The sequence below is a fragment of the Clupea harengus genome, chromosome 11, assembly GCF_900700415.2.
Source record: "Clupea harengus chromosome 11, Ch_v2.0.2, whole genome shotgun sequence".
In the NCBI taxonomy this organism is placed as follows: domain Eukaryota; kingdom Metazoa; phylum Chordata; class Actinopteri; order Clupeiformes; family Clupeidae; genus Clupea; species Clupea harengus.
In genome coordinates this window covers 6,587,597-6,612,167 of record NC_045162.1, presented here as the reverse complement: position 1 = coordinate 6,612,167, position 24,571 = coordinate 6,587,597, and the positions used below count along the sequence as shown (strand labels likewise).

At 45.1% G+C, this 24,571-nt stretch overlaps 2 protein-coding genes across 2 annotated transcripts; one reads left to right on the top strand and one right to left on the bottom strand.

Annotated features, from left to right (window-relative positions):
- Nucleotides 1–4,963: 4,963 nt before the first annotated feature.
- LOC105891744 (vitelline membrane outer layer protein 1 homolog) lies at nucleotides 4,964–9,247 on the bottom strand. Its single transcript, XM_012817925.3, has 4 exons — nucleotides 6,584–9,247; nucleotides 6,180–6,292; nucleotides 5,417–5,739; nucleotides 4,964–5,094 (listed from the first exon to the last, which is right to left on the bottom strand). The coding sequence occupies exons 1-3, from the start codon at nucleotides 6,800–6,802 to the stop codon at nucleotides 5,436–5,438; spliced, it is 636 nt and encodes a 211-aa protein (XP_012673379.1). The 5' UTR covers nucleotides 6,803–9,247; the 3' UTR covers nucleotides 4,964–5,094; nucleotides 5,417–5,435.
- Nucleotides 9,248–9,383: 136 nt separating this feature from the next.
- On the top strand, nucleotides 9,384–23,284 carry brd2b (bromodomain containing 2b). The gene is made up of 12 exons (XM_031576802.2): nucleotides 9,384–9,500; nucleotides 10,818–11,145; nucleotides 11,899–12,036; nucleotides 12,178–12,343; nucleotides 13,391–13,584; nucleotides 15,313–15,768; nucleotides 16,098–16,226; nucleotides 16,741–17,007; nucleotides 18,691–19,013; nucleotides 19,836–20,134; nucleotides 20,374–20,502; nucleotides 21,329–23,284. Exons 1-12 carry the CDS (start codon nucleotides 9,469–9,471, stop codon nucleotides 21,454–21,456), a joined length of 2,589 nt encoding a protein of 862 aa, XP_031432662.1. The 5' UTR covers nucleotides 9,384–9,468; the 3' UTR covers nucleotides 21,457–23,284.
- Nucleotides 23,285–24,571: the final 1,287 nt, after the last annotated feature.

Here is a 24,571-nt window from a genome sequence, read left to right as displayed (position 1 = left end):
GCTGCCACTCTCACTTCCATCTGCTGAGAAGGAACTCTGTAAACAAGCTGATAGAAGGAGGGAAGGGGGGGGGGGGGGGGGTTTGGGGTGGAAGGCTGTTATCACAACCACTGGATATTAAAAACACATGGGGTAGATATACTGTGTGGCCAAAGGGGGCCTGAGACTAATGAGAGAGACTCTCTGACTCACACATTCCTCCTTCCTGTGCCCCATTGTACAGTATTACTGTCAAATTCCTTCATCAACAGGGAAGGAAACCCACAGCAAAGGAAATGGCTACTGTTGCGAAAGGCAATCCATTGTGAACCGGATGGCGTACATCTTTGAGATGATTGGTCTATTTTTTTCTTTTTTCTTTTTCTTGTTTACATTCGTTCATAAATTTGCTTGATGAAATGAAGGAGGAATGTGACCTTTTCAAGCATATATATCTCGAGTGTATTCTTACATGGAATGTATATCCGATACATTTGTGCATTGAAGCCAATTTGCTTGGTGAAGTGTTAATATGAAGAGTTTCATTTGTTTTTCAAGGAGAGTAGAAATTATATGAAGAATTTCATTTCTTTTCCAAGGAGAATAGAAATATTATGAAGAAAAAGTTCTAGGATCTTTCTTTTGCAGAACCTGACATCTGCAGTTACCAACTCCTGTGTTCAAAGAGCTTGAGGTTCTTCATACATTCTGGGTGTGGTTCATCCAAACACATCAAAACTCTTAGAGGAATCAGCACTGATAAAACTAGATTAGATCTGTGGTCTACTGCAGTTTCATTTTCTCATAAACAGGAAAAGAGTAAACTTTTGGGTAATGAGGAAAAGTTTTTGCAGAGAAGAATAGGTTCTATACATTTTCAGTGGTGATATTGTCTAACGTGTGTTTTCTGTTGTTTTCCTTTTAGTTTCTATTAATTGCTATGACCTGTTAGCTGGCTAATGGGAATTTAACCTTTTTTCCTCAAAACCTTTTTTTCTGGCCAGCGGATACAGTGACTTGCATCTCGTGGCTGTGATTTGAAAACCTACTTAAGTACATTTCATTGACGACTAGTTGGATTCGGTACAGTATAATGATTAGTCTTATTATACCTCAAAGCTTCGCATTTGTGCACAAGCAAGGACCAAGGCGACATGAATCACACGTTTTTTTTTCCTTTTTTTCCCCTCAAGTCTTCAGGGTTTCACTGTATTTCCTTATAAGTACAGTGCAATGCTGTAAATCACTCGTCCCAAAAAGTCCGGCAGCGACCTACGCTTGAAAGAGTGCTGATGTCGAACCAAAAATGTTTGTTCGCTCTCGCAAACTGCTGAGTGTAGAATTTCCAAGCCGCCATAAAAAAGGTGTGTATGACATCATTGTGGCAGCGTGGCCTGCTGCTCACTGATGGATTGGGGGTGGGAGCCGGGGGGCTTTTTGACCCCACTGCACCCCCCCACCCCCCCACCCCCACAGGTCACTGATAGCTGTGTGGCCTCCTGGCTCCTCTGGAGGAGAGGGTGGGTGGACGGGGGTGACGCGGGGGCATGAGATCTGCTGTAATGGCTAGAGCGGGTCAAGCTCAGCTCATAATGGCTTTTCCATCGCCTGCACGGATGGAGGCGTCTCACGCACTCCCACTCAAGGCCTAAAGGATGTCAAATTACTACCACTGTATTGTGTGAAGATTGACCGAGCTTCAATCGATACCAATGTCCTGTGTGGAAATATATACTCATATCATTTTCTCTTTGTTTTATTTTCTTTTCTGAGATTCTTCACCTCCGTTCCAGTGTAGGTTTCCGCGAGTCGTAATAAAGACTTCTCCCCGCCGTATTTTGTCCAAGTTGAATCTGACAGCGCTTTGAAGCCCTCTTATGTTTCACCGATGTTTCTGCCTCCTATTTTCAAGCGGGTGCTAAACCTGATTTGTTTGTCTGCTGTCAGATATTAATTTCCTTTTATGTAGCCGTCTCAGCCTGCGCAGCTTCAGTCGCTCGCCTAATCCGTGTCTGAGCCCGCTTCGTATTCCTGACATTTTTCTTGTTTATTTGTCTCTGCTCTGCGTGGTGAACTGTGTGGTCTTGTACTGTCGTGCAGCAACCAGGCTCCTCTGGACGCTGGATTGTGTTTTGTTTTGTTTAGGGGTGGGGGGTGTGTGTGAAATGCTTCGGTGATGGCACAGAATACAGTAATACAGTATGTAGTGCGGTGAGAATACTTAAGGAGAGGGTTGTACACTCACCTGAACTGACTGTAGGGGGGGGGGTTCACCGTGATTGTGAAAGGGTGCTGTAGAGGGGGGGTTAAAGCGTGAGTGGGGAATGGGTGGGTTCTGTTCTGAATGACTAATGATGAACATTCATCTGCATTGCTCTTTACCTGACAAATGATCAGCGTCAAGGCCCACACACACACAGGCCCACACACACTCAGACACAGACGAACAACTAGTTTATGTGTGTGTGTTTGTGTGTGTGTCTGTGTGTGTGTGTGTGTGTGTGTGTTTCTATCACGGGGGGTCAGTTGGGTCTGTAGATTCCCTCTGGTGATAGCTGATCGTAAAATATATCATGACGGTAGCCAAACAGGGGTAGAACAAGTAGCCCGCTCTCCTCCCGAGGAAATAACCCAGAGTTCTGCAGAGGGGAATGCAAAGCAGGATCTGGCACTTCATCAGCTAAATGATGCAGAACTGTGTTTGTGTTGCTCTCGGTAACAGGAGGAGTAACCTATGACTAATGTAGAAATCCCACAAGCATTGTCTGGAACATTCTATCCAGTCGTGTACAAAGACAACACGCTATTTCCGCTTCTTTCATAATGTTACCGTCTTTAAGTCTCCAGCAGTGGCAGTGAAATTGTTCTTGTTAATAATGAACGGTTAATAATGTCCTTCAGACTCCATTTCCTGTATTCCTTTTTTTCCTGTCTCTCCTGATTGTTGTAAAACGGATTTAACTGATCGAGGATGACCGTGGAATGTCATAAGTATTTAATGATTTTGCTGAAGTGGGTTCTCTGGCTTGTGTTCATTTTCCACGTTCTCCATTTTGAAGGTTGCTTCTCTCTTATTGTCAGCAACAGCTGTGCCGCCATTGTAAAGCATAACCATTTGTTTGTATGGAAAAAGTGACATAACGTGTATGGCATCTGTACAATTTGTATATTATAAATATGGTTTATATTTGATTTGCATTTCTGTTTCTTATTTTCTTGCATAAATATAATATTCTTGCTCTTCTCAATTCTTTATTTTTAAACCAAGTCTTTGACTCGCCTCCGTCAAGTCAGCACCTATCATTTGAGTCGGCTGAACAAAATCTTTATGGTACATGAACTGTGAGTGTTAACAATGTGTGCCATTGTCTTATATCATATTTCATCTTTAAGATGTTAATAAGCTGTATATTATGATATATTATCTGGGTCTCAATAATTGAAAAAATTATAAATAATTGATTTGAATAATTTAATACAGAAGGATTAGCTACAGACTTGGTGTCTCAATGTAGACACAGAGTTGTCTTTTTAGAGGAGATATTCACAGGAGACACACACACAGACACAAACACACACCATAAATGCACCAACACAAACATACACAAAAAAGGTAAAGAAGAAACACCAATCATTGTCCCTCTTTTGCTCGAACTCTGTTTTCCTTGACCTTTCCTGAGTGCACTAAGTGCTTTGAATGTGTAAGTGGGCAGAGGTCTTGAGTCCCTCTCAAGGGTGCAGCCTTAAAGGCCCCGGAACATCACAGGGGACTGTGTGCTACCGACAGTTTCTATGGTGATCCTTCTAAAGGCACACAGGGATCCAGACGATGCTCAGCTGCTCAGAAAACACCGTATCAATTAGCTGTCCATTTGGAACCACTAAATGACTCCCTTCTGAGGGGAGCCGTGATGGTCCTTCTCTGACCATGTGGATCGCTGTCATATCACAGGATTTCCAGGTGCATTATTTGAGAAACAAGGGGGGAAATGACATGAGACAAAGAGGGAAATAGATGTATTTGTACTAAATTGAGTTGATTTGCACCTGCTGTAGACACCTGTTGTCCAACCACTGCAGTGGAACTGTTCCTCTTTCTGTTTGATAGTTTGGCTGCCCACAAAGCTTATGTTCAACTCATACTGTTTACACGAACATCTCAACACACACCATGCCACACATATGAACAGCAACACTGCCATCTAGTGGATGGTACGGTACCAGACACCAGAGGGTTGTTAATCAGAGGCGAAGGGCAAACAGGGAGCACTGCTCTCATGACAGCCATGAATCTTTTAAAGGCCCATTTGGCTTCCATAACAGAATTAGAATAGGCGAGGGAAATCCCCCATTGGGAGAGTGCCAACTGTAAAGGACTGGATGTGCTCTGTTCATTTGCGCCACATCCTCATCATCCTCATCTGCCTGCCATCTCAGACGCAGAGCCCATGAGAGGCATAACTCATAACTCCTGACGCCTGAACCACTTTCAAATGATCGGCCTAATTCAAGCCCGGGCCTCTCTGTGCAGTATTTCCCAGCTCCCATTTCACCATGCTTTGATTTCCTGAAACTCTTCTAAAAAAACATTTTGTTTTGAACCTCGTGCCGGGCCGTAAGGAAATCCATTTACTCTTCATACGTAAAGCCCTTTTACAGATTATCCTCTCTCCAATTAATTAACACAATTACCTCTGTTCCCCACATGCCTACTTATCTACTGTTGTCAGGCTTTAAACTTTAAATTAATTCATTACCTCTATCTTCTTATTTCCTAATTAAGCTTCTTTAAAGGAGGCGGAATATGCGTACATCAGCAGGCATCAGTGTTGTGTTCAGGTCTGTTTTGACGCTGCATATTATAGGCCCCCTGGTAAAGCGCTGTGAAAATATTCCAAGATTCAGCATTCTTTAGACTGAATTACTATATTTTGCCCTGTGTTCTAGTTCCTATAAGCATAAAAAAGAGGCTTTGAAGTTCCAGTGAGATTTCCAAGTGGTGAGCTACATGCTGCATTTATTTGTGAATGTCTCATTTCCTTCAGTCTCCTCTGTGAACATCCTGTGGTTTTCACAAACTGCCAACAAATGTGAAGACGTCTGGATCAGCCGAATCTGAAATCACAGAAAATAAGAAGAAAAGAAAAACCACAGCCACAGTGAACACTTTTTTTCATAGGCTTCAAAATGCGGTGTATATAATGTGTGCCATACCTACTAGTCTACAGGAAAAACATATTTATGGCTCACAAAAAAATGAGGTTCAAAGGGTAAGTTCAAAGGAATCAAGGTCGGGTTCAAGGTATTCTGTGACCTTACCATTTACCATTAAACCAAGTGAAAAAGATCTTCATCATGTCAAATGTCACGTTAAATAGCCCAAATATGAGCCCACTGTCTATATGTGAAAAGCAGCCCTTAGGTAGAGACACCATACCTGCCTCTCAGCAGGGCTCTTACTGCTGGGAGCAGCATTGGAAGCGGACGTCATTGAGGGTCGAGTCGTCCAGGCCGCCCTGGTGCTCCTCCATCTTGGTCTCGATCCCACAGATGCCCCCCTCGGAGCACTCGGAGCTCCAGTGGCCGTACTCGCCCCAGTCCAAGCCCTGGCCCTCCAGGGTGGGGTTGCTGCTGCAGCGGAAGCGGATGTTGTTGGCAGCGGTGTCGTCCCTGATGATGCCGTGGTGGGACTCCACGCGCAGCTGGAAGGAGGTCAGGTAGCCAGAGGGGCAGTACTGGGTTGCGGTCCAGTCACCGTAGCTGTGAGACAGATGGAACACAACATGTAAGGGTTTCTGGACTGTTCGTCGAAGAAAAATCTTTCATTATTCCTATGAACATTTGTTTGGAGCCCCATGTTTTTTAACTGCACATTACATTATTGAACCAATACAAGAACCTTTAAATGCTAATATCCTAGAGAGAGGGCATTGTATCTTGTGGCTATATAGCAATTTTCCAGGTACAAAAACAAAATAATCTTCTGTGGTTGTTTTTGAAGTGCAGGCAATCTCACCACTTACATACATCACATTCATGATATATGGCAGGTGTGAAGGCCTGGTTCAATGCCATTATCCTCAGTAGCTAGCGTTTACTCTAATTCAGTTACTAGGGGCAACAACAACTGCATAGTCATTGTGGTCAAATGGTGCCATCTTATGAGCAGGTGAACTATGATGCAGAGGAGGCAGTCTTACAATCCAGTGTGGGACTCCACTGTGTAGAGGAAGCTTCTGTCCTCATTTCTACCACAGATGAGACGAATTCCATTCAGAGCAGTGTCATCCAGTACATACTGCTTAGATTCTACCTGAGATTAAAATAAAAAGTATTAAAGAATGTATTTTCCGGATGAAAATGTTGTACTAAATGCTTTACAGGTGTAAGAAGGCATACACAATATATATTTATACAGACCGAGATTTATTTCATGTTCCTGATGTGAAAAGACCACGTGCGGCGAGTAAAACTGTTTAAATAACCACATATGGTTGAGTTTGCGTATACTATTGACCTGGCTTTTATGAGCCTTGTGTGTGAGTTTGCTACACAGAGAAAAGACACAAAAAAGTGTGTGTGTGTGTGGATGAGTCTCAGTTACCCTCAAGCTGAATCCAACCGCAAAGTAATCTGGGGGACACATCTCCGGCCATGTCCAGTCGCCAAACTGTTCCCCGTTTGTGACTGTGAGCATGGAGGAGTAGGGCCTGCTGTTATGCATCACACCCGCTCGCGACAGAAACGGCTTCTCTGGATGCGCACACAGCCCCAGGGCCAGGACGGCCAGGAGACAGACTCCAGTCATCTGAACGAACGCCATGACAGCTCAACCCTCAGTCTCAACTCAGAATCGGCTGAAGAGGTGCACGGCAAATGGAATGGCTCTTTTTATACATGGCACCGTCCAGAAAGGATATATTTGGCTTTGCCTTGTTTAGGTTAATCATTTGCCACAAGGTCAGGACCCTATGGGAAGAAACACCTGCTGTGGCATCAACGTAGAGGAAATGTTAACTTCAAGGTGAGAGGAAATAGACCCAGAGATGTTTACTAAGGCCTTGTTTATTAGTTTGTGGTTTATCTAAATTGCTCTTCGTCTCATTGCAAGCAGATGTCCAATACACCATTAATCAAAATCGTTCTGTGTGAGTCCCTAAAATAAGACAGGGGCACCGATTATGAACGTCTGCCACTTCATCAGGAACATCCATTACGACGCCTGAGAGCTTATAGAACAAACCCTCACACCCTTGAAGGCGAAAGGTGGTGCAATCAGAAAACAACATGCTGCGTTCCCATGTTGCTATTTTTAATTCCTGATGGGTATGGTGTTAGATGAGGACTGAAGCTTTTCAAGGATAACACCGAGCGCACTATTGACCTTTTTTTATTATTATTAGAAAAAGTAAAGATAAATGACTTTGGAACAAGGACTTAGGTCAGATGAAGACATGGTTAATTATGTGTGTTTCTGCAGTTTCCGGTCAACACAAAGTTCGTCCACTCCTGGCCATGTGGTAACAGGATTTATCAGTACAGTGGAGTGGGATTTGGCTCAGTAAACCAGTCCTTACGCAAGCACACAATGTGAAAATGACCACAGAAAGCATATTTCTTCACTGAGAGTGGATCCAGAGCGGCTATTTATTGCAGTTAAATTCACATTGCTTGTCAAATATGCACTTTTCCAAAAACTCACTATAACTCTGGCCATTGCACTGAATCCTCTCTAGATTGATTTTGACCTACATCAAATAATAGGGGGAAAAATTGGTACGTGTTAACATAAAGTGTGTTACAGTAGACTCTACAAGAAATGGATTCCAAGCCACAGTCTACTTATTCATATTACCATGACAATTGAAAAGCACACGTCCTAAAAGAACACAAGAGGGAATTAAATCCTTATTCTAAAGTGCCACCTACTGGTTTTAGCGATTTGCAAGAGCAAGGCCTTTCAAAGGGGACATGGATCAAGCTAAACTGGGCAAACATCGTCCGTGTAATATTTGTACCAGTAATATATAGGCTATGTAATATTTGTACCAGAGTCGGAGACATCACCCTATAGGCAGTGTCAAATCTGTCAGTCAGTCAGCCCAACATACATAGCGGTGTGCAGGTTTAAGATATTTCATTTAATAATTATAGAGCTGACGATGAATAAAATCCTGCATTAACACAGCGTTACGAAAGGCGGGTTTTAAATATGTAGTTTTAGACACGCACGCAACTTTTACCTTTTATTAACATAAACACGACCCAACATAGCCTATCATCAAACAATACCACCTCGTGGATTAATTATTTAGACAGTTTAGGGAGTTTTCCCTGAATAGAGAGTTAGGAGGAGAGTGAGAACATTCGTGCGTGGTTAGTGACAAACCTTGTTAAATTAAGTTGGAGTAGGCCTAAGTGGTAAACCTCCTAATAGAAGAACTCTATGAATTCATTCTCAAAGCAAAACACCACCATAGGGCTCTTCTTTTAGCAGGTTTACCACATACATGGATTTACCCAGGTTTGTAACTAAACCGCGTAGTCTGCTTGGAATACTTCCCAAGGGAAGAGCCCTCCCAAGCAGGTGCTGATAAATGCTCTGCAGCCGACCCCGCAAATGTATTCATCATGTCACTATTGTCTTAATATGTTATACTACACTCTCTTAAATGATCTCTCTCTCAGAGAGATTGAGAGAGAGGCATACATACATACATAATCCAGTTTGCACAGCGTGTTATGTAAAACTAATATTTATGTTAATAATGTTAACTCATGTTAACTCAACTTACTTGCCAAGTACCTGTATGTTGTGGCTATAGCTATCTCACATGATCCCACGAGGTACTCCAACCTGCGTACATATATGCAGAAATTGCATCTATTCGACCCATTTTTATCCATTAAAGTCCAAAGCTGTGCTCCCCCTTTGAAAGTGTAAAAATGCGTTAGAATGGATTTTATAATCCATGTTGCATAAAGACACCTGACCTCGGTATTTTACAATGCTACCGATTTGTACGAATTCAAAATATTTTCGTGATAAATCCCCCTCTCAATAATGTGTCAACAGATTGTTCTTGATCTCTACAAAATACCATTCTGTTACAATCTATGCAAGGAGGTTAACATTTTTCGCAGCTGCGTACTCTTCACAGTCATGCATCCTGTGACGGCTGAAAAAAATTACCCGCTTTAAACTGTTACCTATGGCTGTGGCAAATCGCCTGTATTTCCTCCTAAGCTAGGTGCGGTTGCAATAATGGATGGCTTGAACAGCCTATCGCAACTTGAAACGACAACACTGAGAGAGAGGGATTGGTCAAATTTGGCAAGGCTCCGCCTGGCTGGGGAAGGTTCATAAAGCATTAGGCGGAAGTTACCCGGCACTATTTACTAGTTGCACCGCAAAGGGATGACTCGAATGCAAGCGGGGTGGAACAGTTCTGAGTAATTGGGCTACGTTTAAAATCCAGATCCATCCTGATGGATGCGGCTATTAATTCGCCACTTGACAGGTACATTCTAGTTTGCTTTACACTCACTTCACGCATGAAATAAATCACAAAGTTACGGTGTTTGAGAATGAGCCGTTTCGCCTAGCTTTGTGTGAGCTCCGCTCTTGAAATCCGATCGAATGGGTTCATAAAATCCTAGCTACCGAGCTAAAATAATTACGCGGTACATCTTAATCAGTATGACTGGATGTATTCGTTCACCTGCTTGCAGAGTATGTGAGAAGAAATAACCTGTGTGATGTAGTAGTTTTACAATGGGTATCATCTAGACAAGAATAGTCAGAACTAGGCTAGCTAACCCGCCCCGCGGAACTGCGCTGCCGCCATTTTCTCGCTGACAAGATTATAGTGATATAGCCTTGAGTGCTAACCATTCATTAGGTGCTGGATGTTGAGTAGAAGTCTGTGCATGAGTTCGTCTGGGTTGGGTTGAGACTGAAACCCGGCTCCATCATTGAGTATCTATCGCTAGCTACTTCGGTTGCGTAATCATCCGAGGCGCGTCAGCTCATCTGGGTTAGCAGATTGCGTCTATGTTTACAAACACTTAGGTAGTCCATGTGATGACCGCTGGGTGACTAACCCATTTGAAGCGTATAGGCTCTGAGGAATCGAAAAAAATAACGTTGTACGCATCTCTGTTTTGGCCACAATAACTAAATCATTTAGTAATCTATTCTAAATGCCCCCGTCATGCATGGTAACATTACTGTGATTGGGTCGTGAATGCAATTACGTGAAGAGTAACCTTAGCGAAATAAATCATTATGTGTTATGTGTTGCTTAACATAGGCTAGCTACTTCTTTCTTCGTTAATATCGGGCAAACTCTGTAATTTACCTATTTGTTTACTTTGGTTAAGGTCAAGTTCCTAATTTACCCAAGATCCACTTTCTCCCAGCAGTTGTTTATTATGTGCACTATTTATAGACAACTATGAGTGTGATATTGGAAGCAGTGAGTGATCAAAGTGTGAGTAGTTTATATGTGTATGTGTGTAGTGTTTCAATATAGGTTTTAGTTCAAATAAGTTTACAAAGGACATGAAAATAGCTTCAGGGAAAATTCTAACATTGCATAAATGCTATCTATGAAAATGTATTTATTCCACTGTGTGATAAAAGTTATTAGCACAACACATTCCTAGCAACGCAGACATACAATGGCACTAATTGCTGAGAGTTTACATTAAGATTTTAGCAGTTTTTAAATCTGAATTAAGTTTCCCTCCTTTCTCATCCACGCCCATTCTCTCCTCCCCTGCCTTCTCTTACCTGCCTCTACGCTCTCTATGTGTGCTTTGCGTTTCCATGGCAGCGGCTCTCTGGGAGTGGGCCTGTCGGTCGTCGGCGGGATGGAGCCAGGTGTGACGACCAGCTCGGGCAAGCGCATCCGCAAGCCCTCGCTGCTCTTCGAGGGCTTTGAGAGCCCTGCGCTGCCCACCGTGCCCCTGCCGCCGCCCCCACCCTCCGGCCCCACCATGCCCACGCAGCCGCTCCAGCCCCCTGTCAGTGACCCCTCCCGGGGCGGGCGTGTTACCAACCAGATTCAGTTCCTCCACAAGGCCATGATCAAGGCCCTGTGGCGCCACCACTTCGCCTGGCCCTTCCACGGGCCTGTGGACGCCGTGCGCCTCAACCTGCCGGTGAGTGTATATGCCTCTGACTGGCGCGGCTTTCAGTAGAGTTGGCTTGTGGGTCCATGTTTAGGCAGCAAATTCTGTGCTACTACGTTGTTTTTAGGTGTGTGATGTATGCTTCTGTTGTGTGATGTATGCTCCTGTTGTGTGATGTGTGCTTCTGTTGTGTGCTTCTGTTGTGTGATGTATGCTTTTGTGTGATGCAACTCCAAGGACTGCTATGTCTAAGGGTAGTTCATCTCAGGGCCATGTTGTTGTTTTGGACTTGTGTCTGTGAGCAGCTATCTCTTCCACCCCAAACGCTGCCATCTTTAAAAATATCTATATTTAATCATCTCATTGTGGTCAGATGACGTTCTGGTTCTATATTTTGGCGGGTATATGCATCGCTTGTGGTATCACCCGTAGCAGCAAACTGCAGGTCTTCTGCTCCAGCGCATTATTGATTACTGTGTGTGTGTGTGTGTGTGTGTGTGTGTGTGTGTGTGTGTGTGTGTGTGTGTGTGTGTGTGTGTGTGTGTGTGTGTGTGTGTGTGTGTGTGTGTGTGTGTGTGTGTGTGTGTGTGTGCGCGCCTTTTGAGTGAGAGGAGTGAGAGTTGTTGATCTCTCTGGCTTCTGTCTGTCTGCTGCGTGTCGGGTGACAGCTGAAGGTGCATTATAGCCAATTGTAGTTAGTGACTTTAAAAGGGTAGATCATAGTTCATGTTAATGTGTTGAATACTAAAGTGTGAATGCCGTTGTTGTGTTCATCTTGGTCAGGACTACCATAAGATCATCAAGCAGCCCATGGATCTGGGCACCATCAGGAAACGGCTGGAGAACAACTACTATCGTAGCGCAAGCGAGTGCATACAGGACTTCAACACTATGTTCACCAACTGCTACATCTACAACAAGGTAGGTTTGAAGTCATACATATGGCATAGAGGTCCTCAATACAATGTCCTTGAACAGCATACATGTCAACAAAACATGATGAGCTCAGCCACTAGTGTGAGGCGTGGTGGGTGTTTTTTTGACGTTCGGTTTGTCACCCAGCCCACAGATGACATAGTGCTGATGGCCCAGTCTCTGGAGAAGGCCTTCCTGCAGAAGGTGGCCCAGATGCCGGAGGACGAGTTGGAGATCGCCCCTCCGGCCCCCCGCAGTAGGCCCACCAAGCCTGGGAGAGGGCGCAAGGGCAGAGGAGTACGCCAGGGACACGGTAGGAACCCTCAGCGCCCGCCGCCTGGTGATTTTAGTTCTTGGTGTCAAGATGTCGTATGACTGTGACAGAATGACTACTGGACTCTGTAAAGCGACTTTGAGTACTTATAATATAAGATTGATGATTGATTGATTGATTGATTGATTGATTGAAGATAGGCATGTTTTAATAATCGTTTTGTGGACATGATTACGGTGCATTCATGTGCTTATGAAGAAAGTTAGCTGCATATCTATTGGAGTTGGAGAGTTTAGGCAGAGAGTCTGGCCTTTTAGTCATACTGCGTTCCCCTGCTGTGTCGCAATATGATCGTAACAATTTGTAATTGGCATCAGATTGAAGTATTGCAACAGTGAACATAAGGGGGGGGGGGGAGAGTCTGCACAAGGGTGTCCATCAATGTGCCTGATGTTTGTGTTTGTTAATGTTTTCTATTTGTGATGTGATGACTAAACATCTGGAGAGTTTAAAAGCTAGTAGATGTGTAGCTATTCTGCACAAACATCTGGAGAGTTTAAAAGCTAGTAGATATGTAGCTATTCTGCACAAACATCTGGAGAGTTTAAAAGCTAGTAGATATGTAGCTATTCTGCACAAACATCTGGAGAGTTTAAAAGCTAGTAGATATGTAGCTATTCTGCCCTTTGTTTGTTTGCTGCGTCTCTCCCATCAAAGAGTATGTGAATTAAGGCATCATGCCTTTATTGATGGAATACCATTCACGCCTCATACTCATCTAGTGCTTGACATCCACATGAGCCTTATCTTCTGTTTTAATGTACTAGACTGAGTGCTAGTTATTAATGAGTTATTAATGGTAAAGGACTGGTATTTAGCGACGTACAGACAGCCTGCAGTGATCGGCAGGTACAAAGCAGTGACGCTAACCACTGCACCACCGCCCCCACCGATTAATGAGCTCATGGTTTAATATTCACCTGTGGTTAAACTGCATATCTCTGGCACATATTGATGGGTGGGTGCTGATGTTTGTTTTCTCTTTTATCCTCTCCTCCTCTCCCTTCCTCTCCTGCACTGCTTCAGGGGGAGTGAGTACGGCTCACCAGGTGCCGGCCGTGTCCCAGTCGGCCTACTCCTCATCCTCGTCCCCCGACACGCCGGGCTCCCGCTACCCCACGCCCCCACAGACGCTGCTGACCAAGAGCCTCCCGCCCCCCACTGTGCTCACGGGGCACGGCGTGCTGGGCCTGCCCCCCCACACCCAGCCCACCGCAAAGGTACAGACTCACACACACACACACACACACACACACACACACACACACACACACACAGACACTGGCAGAAACGGGGGGGAGGAAATCACAGTAGAACAAAACTTCTTTAGTGGAACAGTGCTGGAGCTGAGGAGAGATGTAATAGTATAGCACTTAGTGCTGTGATGAAAATCACAATAGTGTGATTGCATACTGGGCAGTGACTGCAGTAACTGGTGCGGTGAACTTAAGTATCATACTTAAGATGAATCCAAGAACCCAGGGCCGGATGGGATCACAGGAAAACTGCTGAGATATTGTTGTTCAGAACAGCTCTGTGAGTCTGTTATATATATTTAAGATGTCTCTGCGAGTCTGTTATATATATTTAAGATGTCTCTGTGAGTGTGTTATATATAGTTAAGATGTCTCTGTGAGTCTGTTATATATATTTTTTTAAGATGTCTCTCTGGAGCAAAGATTGGTTCCAGTGTTATGGAAGGAGTCCATTGTTGTCCCGAGGACTAAAAGCAGAACCTCTAAGGAGCTAAATGACTTCAGACCAGTGGCATTGACATCCCTGGCAAAGGGGGCTGCGTTGCGTACTTGTTTTAATCTTGATGTAGATCTTGTGGGCTGCGTTGCGTACTTGTTTTAATCTTGATGTAAATCTTGTGGGCTGCATCGTAGATGTCTGACCATGTGGAACTCAGAGCGTGAGAGTCATTGGCTCTCTGTCAGAGTGGCGCTTCTCCTCCACCGGCCCCTCAGGGTTGTGTCCTGTCCCCGGCCCCTCAGGGTTGTGTCCTGTCCTGTCCTGTCCTGTCCCCGGCTCCTCAGGGTCCTGTCCTGCCCCCCCCTGCTGGACAGTCTCTAGACCAGTGATTGTCGAAGGCAGCATGGGGGCAGACACGTCCTCGTCGCCCGTCTGCTTCGTAAAGACCAATGTGATGACTGATGTGCAGTGAAGTCTTCCTCCCATTAAATACCAAAGTTGTGCTCATTGATTTTAGATAGAAGTCATCCCACCCACCATCTCAGGCCTTCATTCAAGGACTTGGCATTGAATTTGCTGAACATTATTGATGTCCAGGAACAGTCATTGCCAACAAACATTTGATGCTAATTCTGAAGCGTAAAAAGGGACAGCAACGTTTGTTCTTCCCGGGGAAGTTAAATGTTTTTAATGTAAATAGAAAAACAATGCCCTTGTTCTATAGTCCTTTATCCAATCCTTTCTTACTTTCTCCATTATTGCCTTGTATGGCAACTTGAGCATCAGGGACTAACATCACTGGAGCCATGTTGTGAAGGTGGCGTGCAAGGTCATTAGATTGTCCCAGTGACTCTTGCCTCAGGCCAGATTTAGAGTACCCCGATTGAAGTGCAATAGGACTAGGAACTCCTTTGTTCCCTGTGCAATAAACCTGTGAAATGCACATGTCATTTTAGCATGATTTTAATCTCATTCATTATAGTATTTTAGAGATTGTTTTGATATTTTGTATATTGTATGAAGTAGGTGACATTTGGGGGACATTTCTATACTTTTTGGATTTGTGGTGGTTATCTTTTATCTTGTGCACCTGACTGCAAGCAAAGTTTCCCATCTGGGATAGTAAAATGACCTAAGTGAACTGGACTGCGACCATCTCTTTCAACCTGAATTACATGTGTCTGTCTCTGTGTGTGTGTGTGTGTGTGTGTGTGTGTGTGTGTGTGTGTGTGTGTGTGTGTGTGTCTCTGCAGAAGAAGGGCGTGAAGCGTAAAGCGGACACCACCACCCCCAGTACCGTGGTCTACCCCTCCCTGGGCCCGCCGCTGTCCCAGGCCCGCATCGGCGGCATGGGCAAGGGCCATGGCCTGACCCCCGACGCGCCGCTCTCGCTGGCGCCCGTCTCGGTGGTGGAGCTGCAGCCGGCGGTGCCCGCCAAGATGCAGGCGCGGCGGGGGGGCAGCGGCCGGCCCATCAAGCCCCCCCGCAAGGATCTGCCGGACTCGGTGCGGCCGCCACCGGGCGGGGCGCGGCGCCGGGCCAAGCTGAGCCAGCAGCTGAAGTACTGCAACGGCATCCTGAAGGAGCTGCTGTCCAAGAAGCACGCCGCCTACGCCTGGCCCTTCTACAAGCCCGTGGACGTGACCACGCTGGGGCTCCACGACTACCACGACATCATCAAGCACCCCGTGGACCTCAGTGTCGTCAGGGTAGGCCCACATGCCCAAAATATCACCAACCAATAACACCAACAGACATGAAGTCAAATCATCATCTTCATCTTCAACTAGGTTGAAGCAGTTTGCACAGAGCCACTGTTCTGTCCTGAGCATCTGTTTCAGCATCTCTGCATCTCTGTTGACGAGCCAAGGCCTTTCATGACTCGGTTTATGTAAACTCACAGCCCACCTTTTTTTTTTTTTCCTCTCTCTCTCCTCACCCTCATTCATCATCTCACCCTTCTTTCATTTCTTGACCTCTCTCTTTACTCTTCTCTTTCCCTCTGTTCTTCCTCTTCCTCTTTGTTCACATCTCTCAGAGGAAGATGGACGAACGGGAGTACCGAAACGCGCAGCAGTTCGCCGTGGACATCAGACTCATGTTCTCCAACTGCTACAAGTACAACCCGCCGGACCATGATGTGGTGGCCATGGCTCGCAAGCTGCAGGTACGATACTGGGCTCAGCCTCACGCTCAGCTGCCCTTTAGATCGGAGAAGTGTGCAGAACACTGAGGAAGAGTAAAAGGAACTACCTAAATGTATCAGGACTACACTAATCAGTCCCCCCGGGCCTTTTTTGTGATAGTTGCGACCTAAAATTACTGATTTCGCGGGGGCTTTTAAAATTGCAACGTATCACTGAATTTGCGGGGAATCGTTGAATCTGCGTGAATTGGTGCGATCGCAACATCGCGAAATCCTGGAGGGTATCACTAATACACTGTTATTACACTTACTACACTGTTATCGTTACATTTTCAGGGCTGTGTTTGTTTATATTTTTGAATTCCCTCATTTGGTTTTATGGTAATGTAAATCGAATTGCTAATACACCTTGTTCGAAAGAGTTTCCAAGTATGGCCGATGTCCTCGTTTATCAATAGCTGAATGTATGTGGAGAACGTTTTTTCCATGTGTTGGTGTTATATATGTATTGATGAATGTATGTGTTTGCATTCAGGACGTGTTTGAGTTCCGCTACGCCAAGATGCCGGATGAGGTCCTGGAAGAGGAGGACGAGGAGCTGGCCGCCATGCCCGTGGGCCGCGGCAGCATGGGCATGCTGGGAAGGCACTCCTCGTCGTCTTCGTCGTCCTCCTCCTCGTCTTCCTCGTCGTCAGAAAGCGAGCCGAGCAGCGAGAGTGAGAGCGAGAGCAGCCCCAGCTCCGACAGCGAGGAGGAGCGAGCGCACCGCCTCGCCGAGCTTCAGGACCAGGTCTGCACACAGGTAAGGAAACCTGTGTGTACACACACACACACACACACACACCAGTCAAGGTCTACACATAGGTAAACTAACAGAAACACAATAAACACACACACTGCCGGTTGTGCACACACCGCCACAGATGGATACACACACACACACACACACACACACACACACACACACACACACACACACACACACACACACACACAGATACATACATGTAGAGCTCAGGCAGCTAGAGGTAGTTTTGTCATGCTAACGGTAACATGTATTTTGTCATGCTAACGGTAACATGTATTTTGTCATGCTAACGGTAACATGTATTTTGTCATGCTAGCGGTAACATGTATTTTGTTAAACCACCCAACTGTTGAAGTTTATAATCTAACGCTGTTGATAAATGAGGCGAGTAATAAGGTCCTGAGTTATACCCGGGAAAAGATGTTTCTTGCGCTGTTGGTTGGGGACTTACCATAGTGGCCAGTCCTCTCACTGTCACATGCAAGTGCCCCTACCCAACCACCTAACCTAACCCATGTAACAACAGCCTGACCATAGATCCTGAGAAGCAGGATGCAACAACCACACTCAAAATAAATGTTAATATTCGTGTATTTGTGTCCTCCACCTCCACCACCAACCTTCATATTTTCAGTAATTTTTAGCAGTGAGCTGAAATAGTACAAAACGAATTTTGAATTACTAAAAATTATTAAAAAAAAGAGCTGTGGTATTAAACTGGCACGAAGTGCAATCAGTCCTCTAACCCATCTTCTAACATGCTAATTTATTTTTATAAAGTTTCATGACCTTAACAAAGACCTTTTACATTTTACGTCAAATTGTAATTCAATTAGATATGGAAAACTAGGCTGGAATGATCCGTATGAAAGTAGTGTGAATTATCCTTTAACATCTTTTATTACGTGGCTTTAACGAATACTAGATTTTCTTTTTCAATTATTAAGGGGAAATTGACCACTGCGATATATAATTGACTGCCTCAGGCAGCTATAATTCACAAAGGGACACCAGTGGACTCTAGTAAGATCATTAGAAATGATTGATTTCTTCACTAATTAGTTGCATACAAGCCGGCTAAAGCAAGCTTGTCATTATGACAAAATGAACAGGCCAAGTCCTGACCACTCTACCAAGGGTTATGTTGTGATGACAACCATTCCTGTATACGTTAAAAACAGGGTGCCCACAGTCATGGAAATCCTTTGAAAATGTTTCTTTTCATATTTTAAAAAGGCTTTAGAATTGTATTCTAGCCTGAATTTAGGGTGATCTCGTGAGGTATGATGACTCAGAAAAACTCGGTTTAACCCAGAAACTTGAGCCTCTCATACAAATCCACTACAGACGAGCACTTTCCAGGTCGAAAACACTCTAGTGATGTGAGTGTGTGTGCGCGCGCAAACCCAGCGAGTGTGTGTGTGTTATAGTTTTCGCGAATGTGTGTGTATGCGGTTAGAATACGCGTGTGTGTGGATAGAATGCTGTGTGTGTGGTTAGAAGGTTGTGTGTGTGTGCATATGGTTAGAATGCTGTGTGTGTGTGTGTGTGTGTGTGTGTGTGTTTAGAAGGATGTGTGTGTGTGTGGTTAGAATGATCTGTCTGTGTGTGTGTGTGTGTGTGTGTGTGTGTGTGTGGTGCAGTGCAGTGCTCTAACAGCTGCCCCCCCCCCCTCAGCTCAGAGCGGTGCATGAGCAGCTGGCTGCACTCTCCCAGGGCCCCATCATCAAGCCCAAGAAGAAACGAGAGAAGAAGAAGGACAAGAAGAAGAAGAAGAAGGCGGACAAGCGCAAAGCCGGTCGCAAGAACCTGGAGGAGGAGAGAGAGCGCGAACGCGAGAGAGAGAGGGAACGAGAGAGGGAGCGAGAGAGGGAACGGGAACGAGAGAGAGAGAGGGAACGGGAACGGGAGCGGCTGAAGGCGGCCAAAGCCGCTAAGGTCAAGAAGTCCTCCACACCGGGCAAGAAGGGGGCCGCCAAGAAGAGCAACAAGACCAACAAGTGAGTCTACGAGCCTCTCCCTCTCCCTCCCTCTCTTTCTCCTCCCTCTCCCTCTCTCTCCTCTCTGTCCCTCACCCTCGCTCCTCTATCTCTCTCCTCTCCTCTCTACCTCTCCCTTTCTCTTCTCTCTCTCCCTTTCCCTCCCTCTTTCTCTCTCTCCCCCCCTTTTCTTTCTTTCTTTCTTTCTTTCTCCCTCGCTCATCTGTCCTTATACACCTGTCTCATTTCTTTGTCATCCCATCAATCGTGTCCCTATTTTCTCCTCTCCTCTCCTCTTCTCTTGTGTGGCAAGGGATAGGGGCTTCAGCCTGCTGAGCGTCCTCCCACCCACACCATTGTCTGTTGAAAGCCCTGTAGGTCCGTGTAGTATTTAAACTGTGCTATTAGCTGCCTGCCGTCAACAGAACAGTTGTGAATACAGATTCAAAACAAAAGAAAAAAAGTTTTATTCTCATACTAACCTATGGTTATCTGAAATAAATTGCAGAATTACTCTGACATAAATATAAGACATACACAAATCATGTTGAAGAGAATATTACAACACATTAACTTACATTGGATGGAAGTTATTGCATCACCTATGCATTACATTAATTAAGTGAGTTGTACTATGTTGTTATACATTCCTTTATGTTAAGTTAGCAGTTCTGTTGAAGCTAAAGTTAGTAGAAGTTAGTATTTATTCTTACACCAGGTTTTTTATTGCTCTTAGCTTGACTGTTCTCTCCCTTGTACGTCGCTTTGGACAAAAGCGTCTGCTAAATGACTAAATGTCTTAACTCCTTTTTTGACAATCTTCCTCTTCTTCTTCTCTGGCAGACCTGCGAAGAAGGCCCCGGCTAACGTGTACGCGCCGCCGCACTACGACTCGGAGGAGGAGGAGGAGACCAGCCCCATGTCGTACGACGAGAAGCGGCAGCTGAGCCTGGACATCAACAAGCTGCCGGGCGAGAAGCTGGGCCGTGTGGTGCACATCATCCAGGCGCGCGAGCCCTCGCTGCGCGACACCAACCCCGAGGAGATCGAGATCGACTTCGAGACGCTCAAGCCGTCCACACTGCGTGAGCTTGAGCGCTACGTCATGACCTGCCTGCGCAAGAAGCCCCGCAAGCCCTACGGTGAGACACACACACACACACACACAGGCTTGGCAGCATATGAGATACATATAAGAATACTGTGTTTTATAGTTTTCACGTACTTTTGAGAACTGTGTGTGTTGCTGCATGCTCCCTCCAAAGGGGGTACAAAAATAAAACCATGAGAGTTACAACACTGGGCCATCACTTCTGTTTGGTTTGAGGTTGACATACTCACATTACCATACTCACATTTATCTCTGTGTGTGTGTGTACAGTGGTAAAGAAGGTGAGCGGTGGGAAGTCCAAAGAGGAGCTGGCTCTGGAGAAGAGGAGAGAGCTGGAGAGGAGGCTGCAGGACGTCAGTGGCCAGCTCAACTCCGCCAAGAAACCCCAGAAGCCCAAGGGTGAGTGTCTGTTTCTCTCTCACACACACTCACACACACACACACACAAACGCACACACATACAGGACTTACATCACCGCTTTAGCTTGGAGAACCGCTGCCCACATGAAACAGGCACCACACACACACACACACACACACACACACACACACACACTCTCATTCAGATCTGACTGAATGAACTGTGTGACTGACTGTGTGTGAGATGCCAAATCCCTATTGTGGATGCAACAGAGGGACAGACACACACACACACACACACACACAGACACACCCACACACACACAACCCTGTCTAGACGTCTCTCGGGCCCGTAGCTCCTGTGGCCGTGTGCAGCAGGCCGATAGTGAATGTTTAATGGTGCTTAAACCCCAGCCTGCCATCACATCACCCCCAGGCTCTGTCTGGATCTCCTCACCGTGCGCCTTTAGACTTTAAATATAACATTGCCCTCCCACAGCTTTCATTCTCTCTGGTGGCCCTACATTGATTTCTTTCTCTGTCCTCTCCCCCCTCTCCCTCCTTCTTTCTCTCATCTCCTTCTTTCTCTGTCCTCTCCCCCTCTTCTCCCTCCTTCTTTCTCTCCCACCTTCCTGGCTGTTTCCTCTCACATATTTCTGCTTCATTAAATAACGGCTGGGTCTCTTGACTTAAATGTGAATTTTGCATCCTGCATCTCCTTGTATTTGTATTTATTTCATATCGTGAGGGAATGATCTGGGAGTGTTTTTGTATGTTCTTTTAAAGATTGTGTCGAAGTAGTTTTTTTAAACTTCAATTCAATTTTCTCTCTCTCTCTCTCTCTCTCTCTCTCTCTCTCTCTCAGTGGAGAAGCCCAATGCGGCGGAGACTCATCCGGTGCCCTCTCGTCTCAGTGCCAGCAGTTCCAGCTCGGACTCTTCGTCGTCTTCCTCCTCCTCCTCCTCTTCTTCCGACACCAGTGACTCGGACTGAGCCTGCACTCCAACAGGAAAAGAGAGGGTGTGAATGAAAGAACAAAAAAAGAGAGAGAGAGAGAGAGAGAGAGAGAGAGAAAGACTGGCAGAACTCAGGGATCAGACCAGGTCCAGAAGGAGTGAGGGTTCAGGGTGGTGGACTACAGGGGCTATACCATGGGGAGAGGAGGAGGAGGAGGAGGAGGAGGAGGAGTAGTAGTAAGAGACACATCATCTCCCCAGCATGTGCAGAGGAGATGGAACAGCCCCCTTAGACCCTGGTACCCACCCCCCTGACTGCAAGACCCTTTCTTAGCAGCCTGTCGACACTCTTGGTTTCTGTGTAAATAGCTGTACAGATTATAAGGATTATAATTTTCTTTCATAAAGAAGCATTTTAAGGAGCAGCCCATAGTGGGAGAGAACAAGAAGAGCGGAGGAGAGGAAAGAAGAGAAGAGAGTGTGGTGGGGACATCAAGAAGAGCGGAGGAGAGGAGAGAAGAGAGTGTGGTGGGGACATCTGGACGATTAGTTCCTCTGAGCTGTCAATCAGCAGCTGGGACACCCGAAAGGAGTTTTTTTTTTTTTTTTTTTTTTTTTTTATATAGGTTTTGTTTGATTTTTTTTGTGTGTTTTCTTTTTTTTCCCTTTTCTTTTTTTTGTCAGTGTTATTGCTTATGAACCTGCACCCCCTCCCCTCCCTTTGCTGCAAACACTAAGAGCATCTCAGCTGGATACGAGCTTGTGATGTTGCATTGCTTAGTTGTGACGGTCATCCGTCTGGGGACACAGAACAGCCCTCGCTGGAGTGGTTGTAGGCGGTGGTCGTTACAGTAAAAGATGAACATGTAAATGATACGGTGAACTTCCTTTCAGAAGCACATGTCCATTATAAATACGGAGGTTCTTTCAATTCACGATCTAGGGTCATTTAAAGTCATCTGTCCTGTCTAGCACCTCCTACATTGTACAACACCTGAAAATGTGATCTCATACTGTATGAGAGAATCACCGGTCACAACCATTTGAAATGGAAGTCTTTGATGTGTTAGCAGTGAAGTGTTTTAGCTTATATGTCTGTGTCCCCTATACGTACAGTGTGTGCATCACTTTGGTCCAGCTTTTGATGTGTTTCTAATAGATTACACTATTCATTTTCCCCCAATTTTTTTTGTTTTGTTCTGTCCTGTCAATATTGTCTTTACCCGATACTGGCTTGTAGAAAACAATCTACAGTTGTTGTTTTTTTTTCACTGTCTGGCTGTTTTTGACTGGCCAGGGATGGCAGAAGCTATTTTCTTTTGCTGCTGTTTTCATAAGAGCACTCTCACCTCACATCTCTCTTTGAACCACAGATATGTCATCTGTGTCTGGGGTCGGTACTGTAAAAAAACAAAAAAAAAGTTGGAATTGGACACTCTAGTGTCGGCTTGTCTGAACTAGAGGGGATGGTGCTAGTTTACGCTTGATTTTTATGCTCGACTTAGCGAACTGTATTATTTGTACTATGTTACCTCAGGACAAGACACATTAAATGCTAACGCATTAGCAAGGACACATGTACAGAGAAAAAAAAAGACTTAAGCTAAAAGAACTGGTCTTCACGCCATTCCTTGTATAACAGTTGTACTGTAGATCATGTTTCTATTTGTGACTTCTATTTTTTTCTTTTTGTTTTTTTCCCTCCCTTTTCAGTAAAAAAAAAAAAAAAAAAAATGTTAGACTATCCGAATATCCATTGTTGAGTTTTTGAATATTGTACAACTTGGTTTAATATAGCTTCTGGCTGCATCAACAAACATCATCTCTCGGCTGTACATATTAAAAGAGATTTTGTTCTTTAAAAAGCCTTTTATCTTTTTGTTATTGCCTGTTTGGCCTGGAGACACAAGCAGGGGTGTTTGGGCCTGAAAGTAATAAGGCAGATTTGTCTTCAAATGCCATTCAGTTTTAATGGAACTATGGGGCCTAATGAGCTGGTTTATATTCAGGGTCATGCTCAGGGATCTATACACCTGGGAGTGATCATCTTGTTTTTGTTCTGTTCTTATTAGGTGTCTAATTACTGCCCTCACAGTCCTACATGTTTGAACAATGAGCTGTTGAACATGGTGCAAACTTATTAGCCAACTGTGTCAAATTGACAGTAATCCTTTGCAGAGTGGCCTGTTTCTGGTCTTGTTATACCCCATGGCCATATAGGAGGAACAGAGACTATAGTAAGGAGCCAATGTCAAATATGGACACCCAGGACTGGAAGTCCTGTACGCTTTTTTGCGTATTACATACATATGCTCCGTTGGTCGACTGAACGATCAAGAAACCAATTTCATAGCTTCCTCATGTGGGTGTGAACGGCTCTCACAGACTCCATATTTGTGTTGATGCACAACCTAGTCTTATCGCTTCCTTATTGCGCGCTTATCACCAAGATCCGCAAGAGGGAGCCGACTGCTCAGAGCTGGCACCCTGGCCAAACCCCATGACGTGCCGCCAGGAAGCACCAGTCCAACGGGCCTCTCGCTGGGGTTTCTACCTCTAGCTCCATTTTTCTGATTGGACGCCAGTACCATCATCATCATCTATCACTAGGCATGTAGAAGTGACAAAGGTTTCAGTTTGCCCTTGTTCTGAGAGACGCTCACAGCAAGTTCCAATGTTTGTTGTGCACATTTGGTTGTGTCCTAATTTAATTTCATGGTACTTCTCTAGTCTGGAGTGTCCCATTTATCTGAATTCCTGTCTCCTGGAATCTGCTTCCTGTAAACCATGTCATGGCTGCTTTGTTGTTGGGAAGCAGAGGCGAAGCCAATTGTTTACCGCCGAGGCGGCCTGCGGCTTCCACAGGACGGCCTCCTGCCGAGAGGCTTTGATGTGGGCAGACAAAAGTGGCAGGAAAAGACAAAAAAAACTTCCAGCTCCAACTCGGCCACTGTGTGTGGAATTATCTGATGATGTCAAATGTGTTTCCATAGAAACCACACAGAAGTTTGCATATGGGTCAGAGCAGGAATTCTTAACAACTGTTTCTGCGCTAGAATAAAAAAAATTCTCGTCACAGATTCTTGGAAGAGCTACTAGCAGAAATCCCAGGTGATGCATGACACTGCAGAGAAGGCAAAGGCTGAAGACAG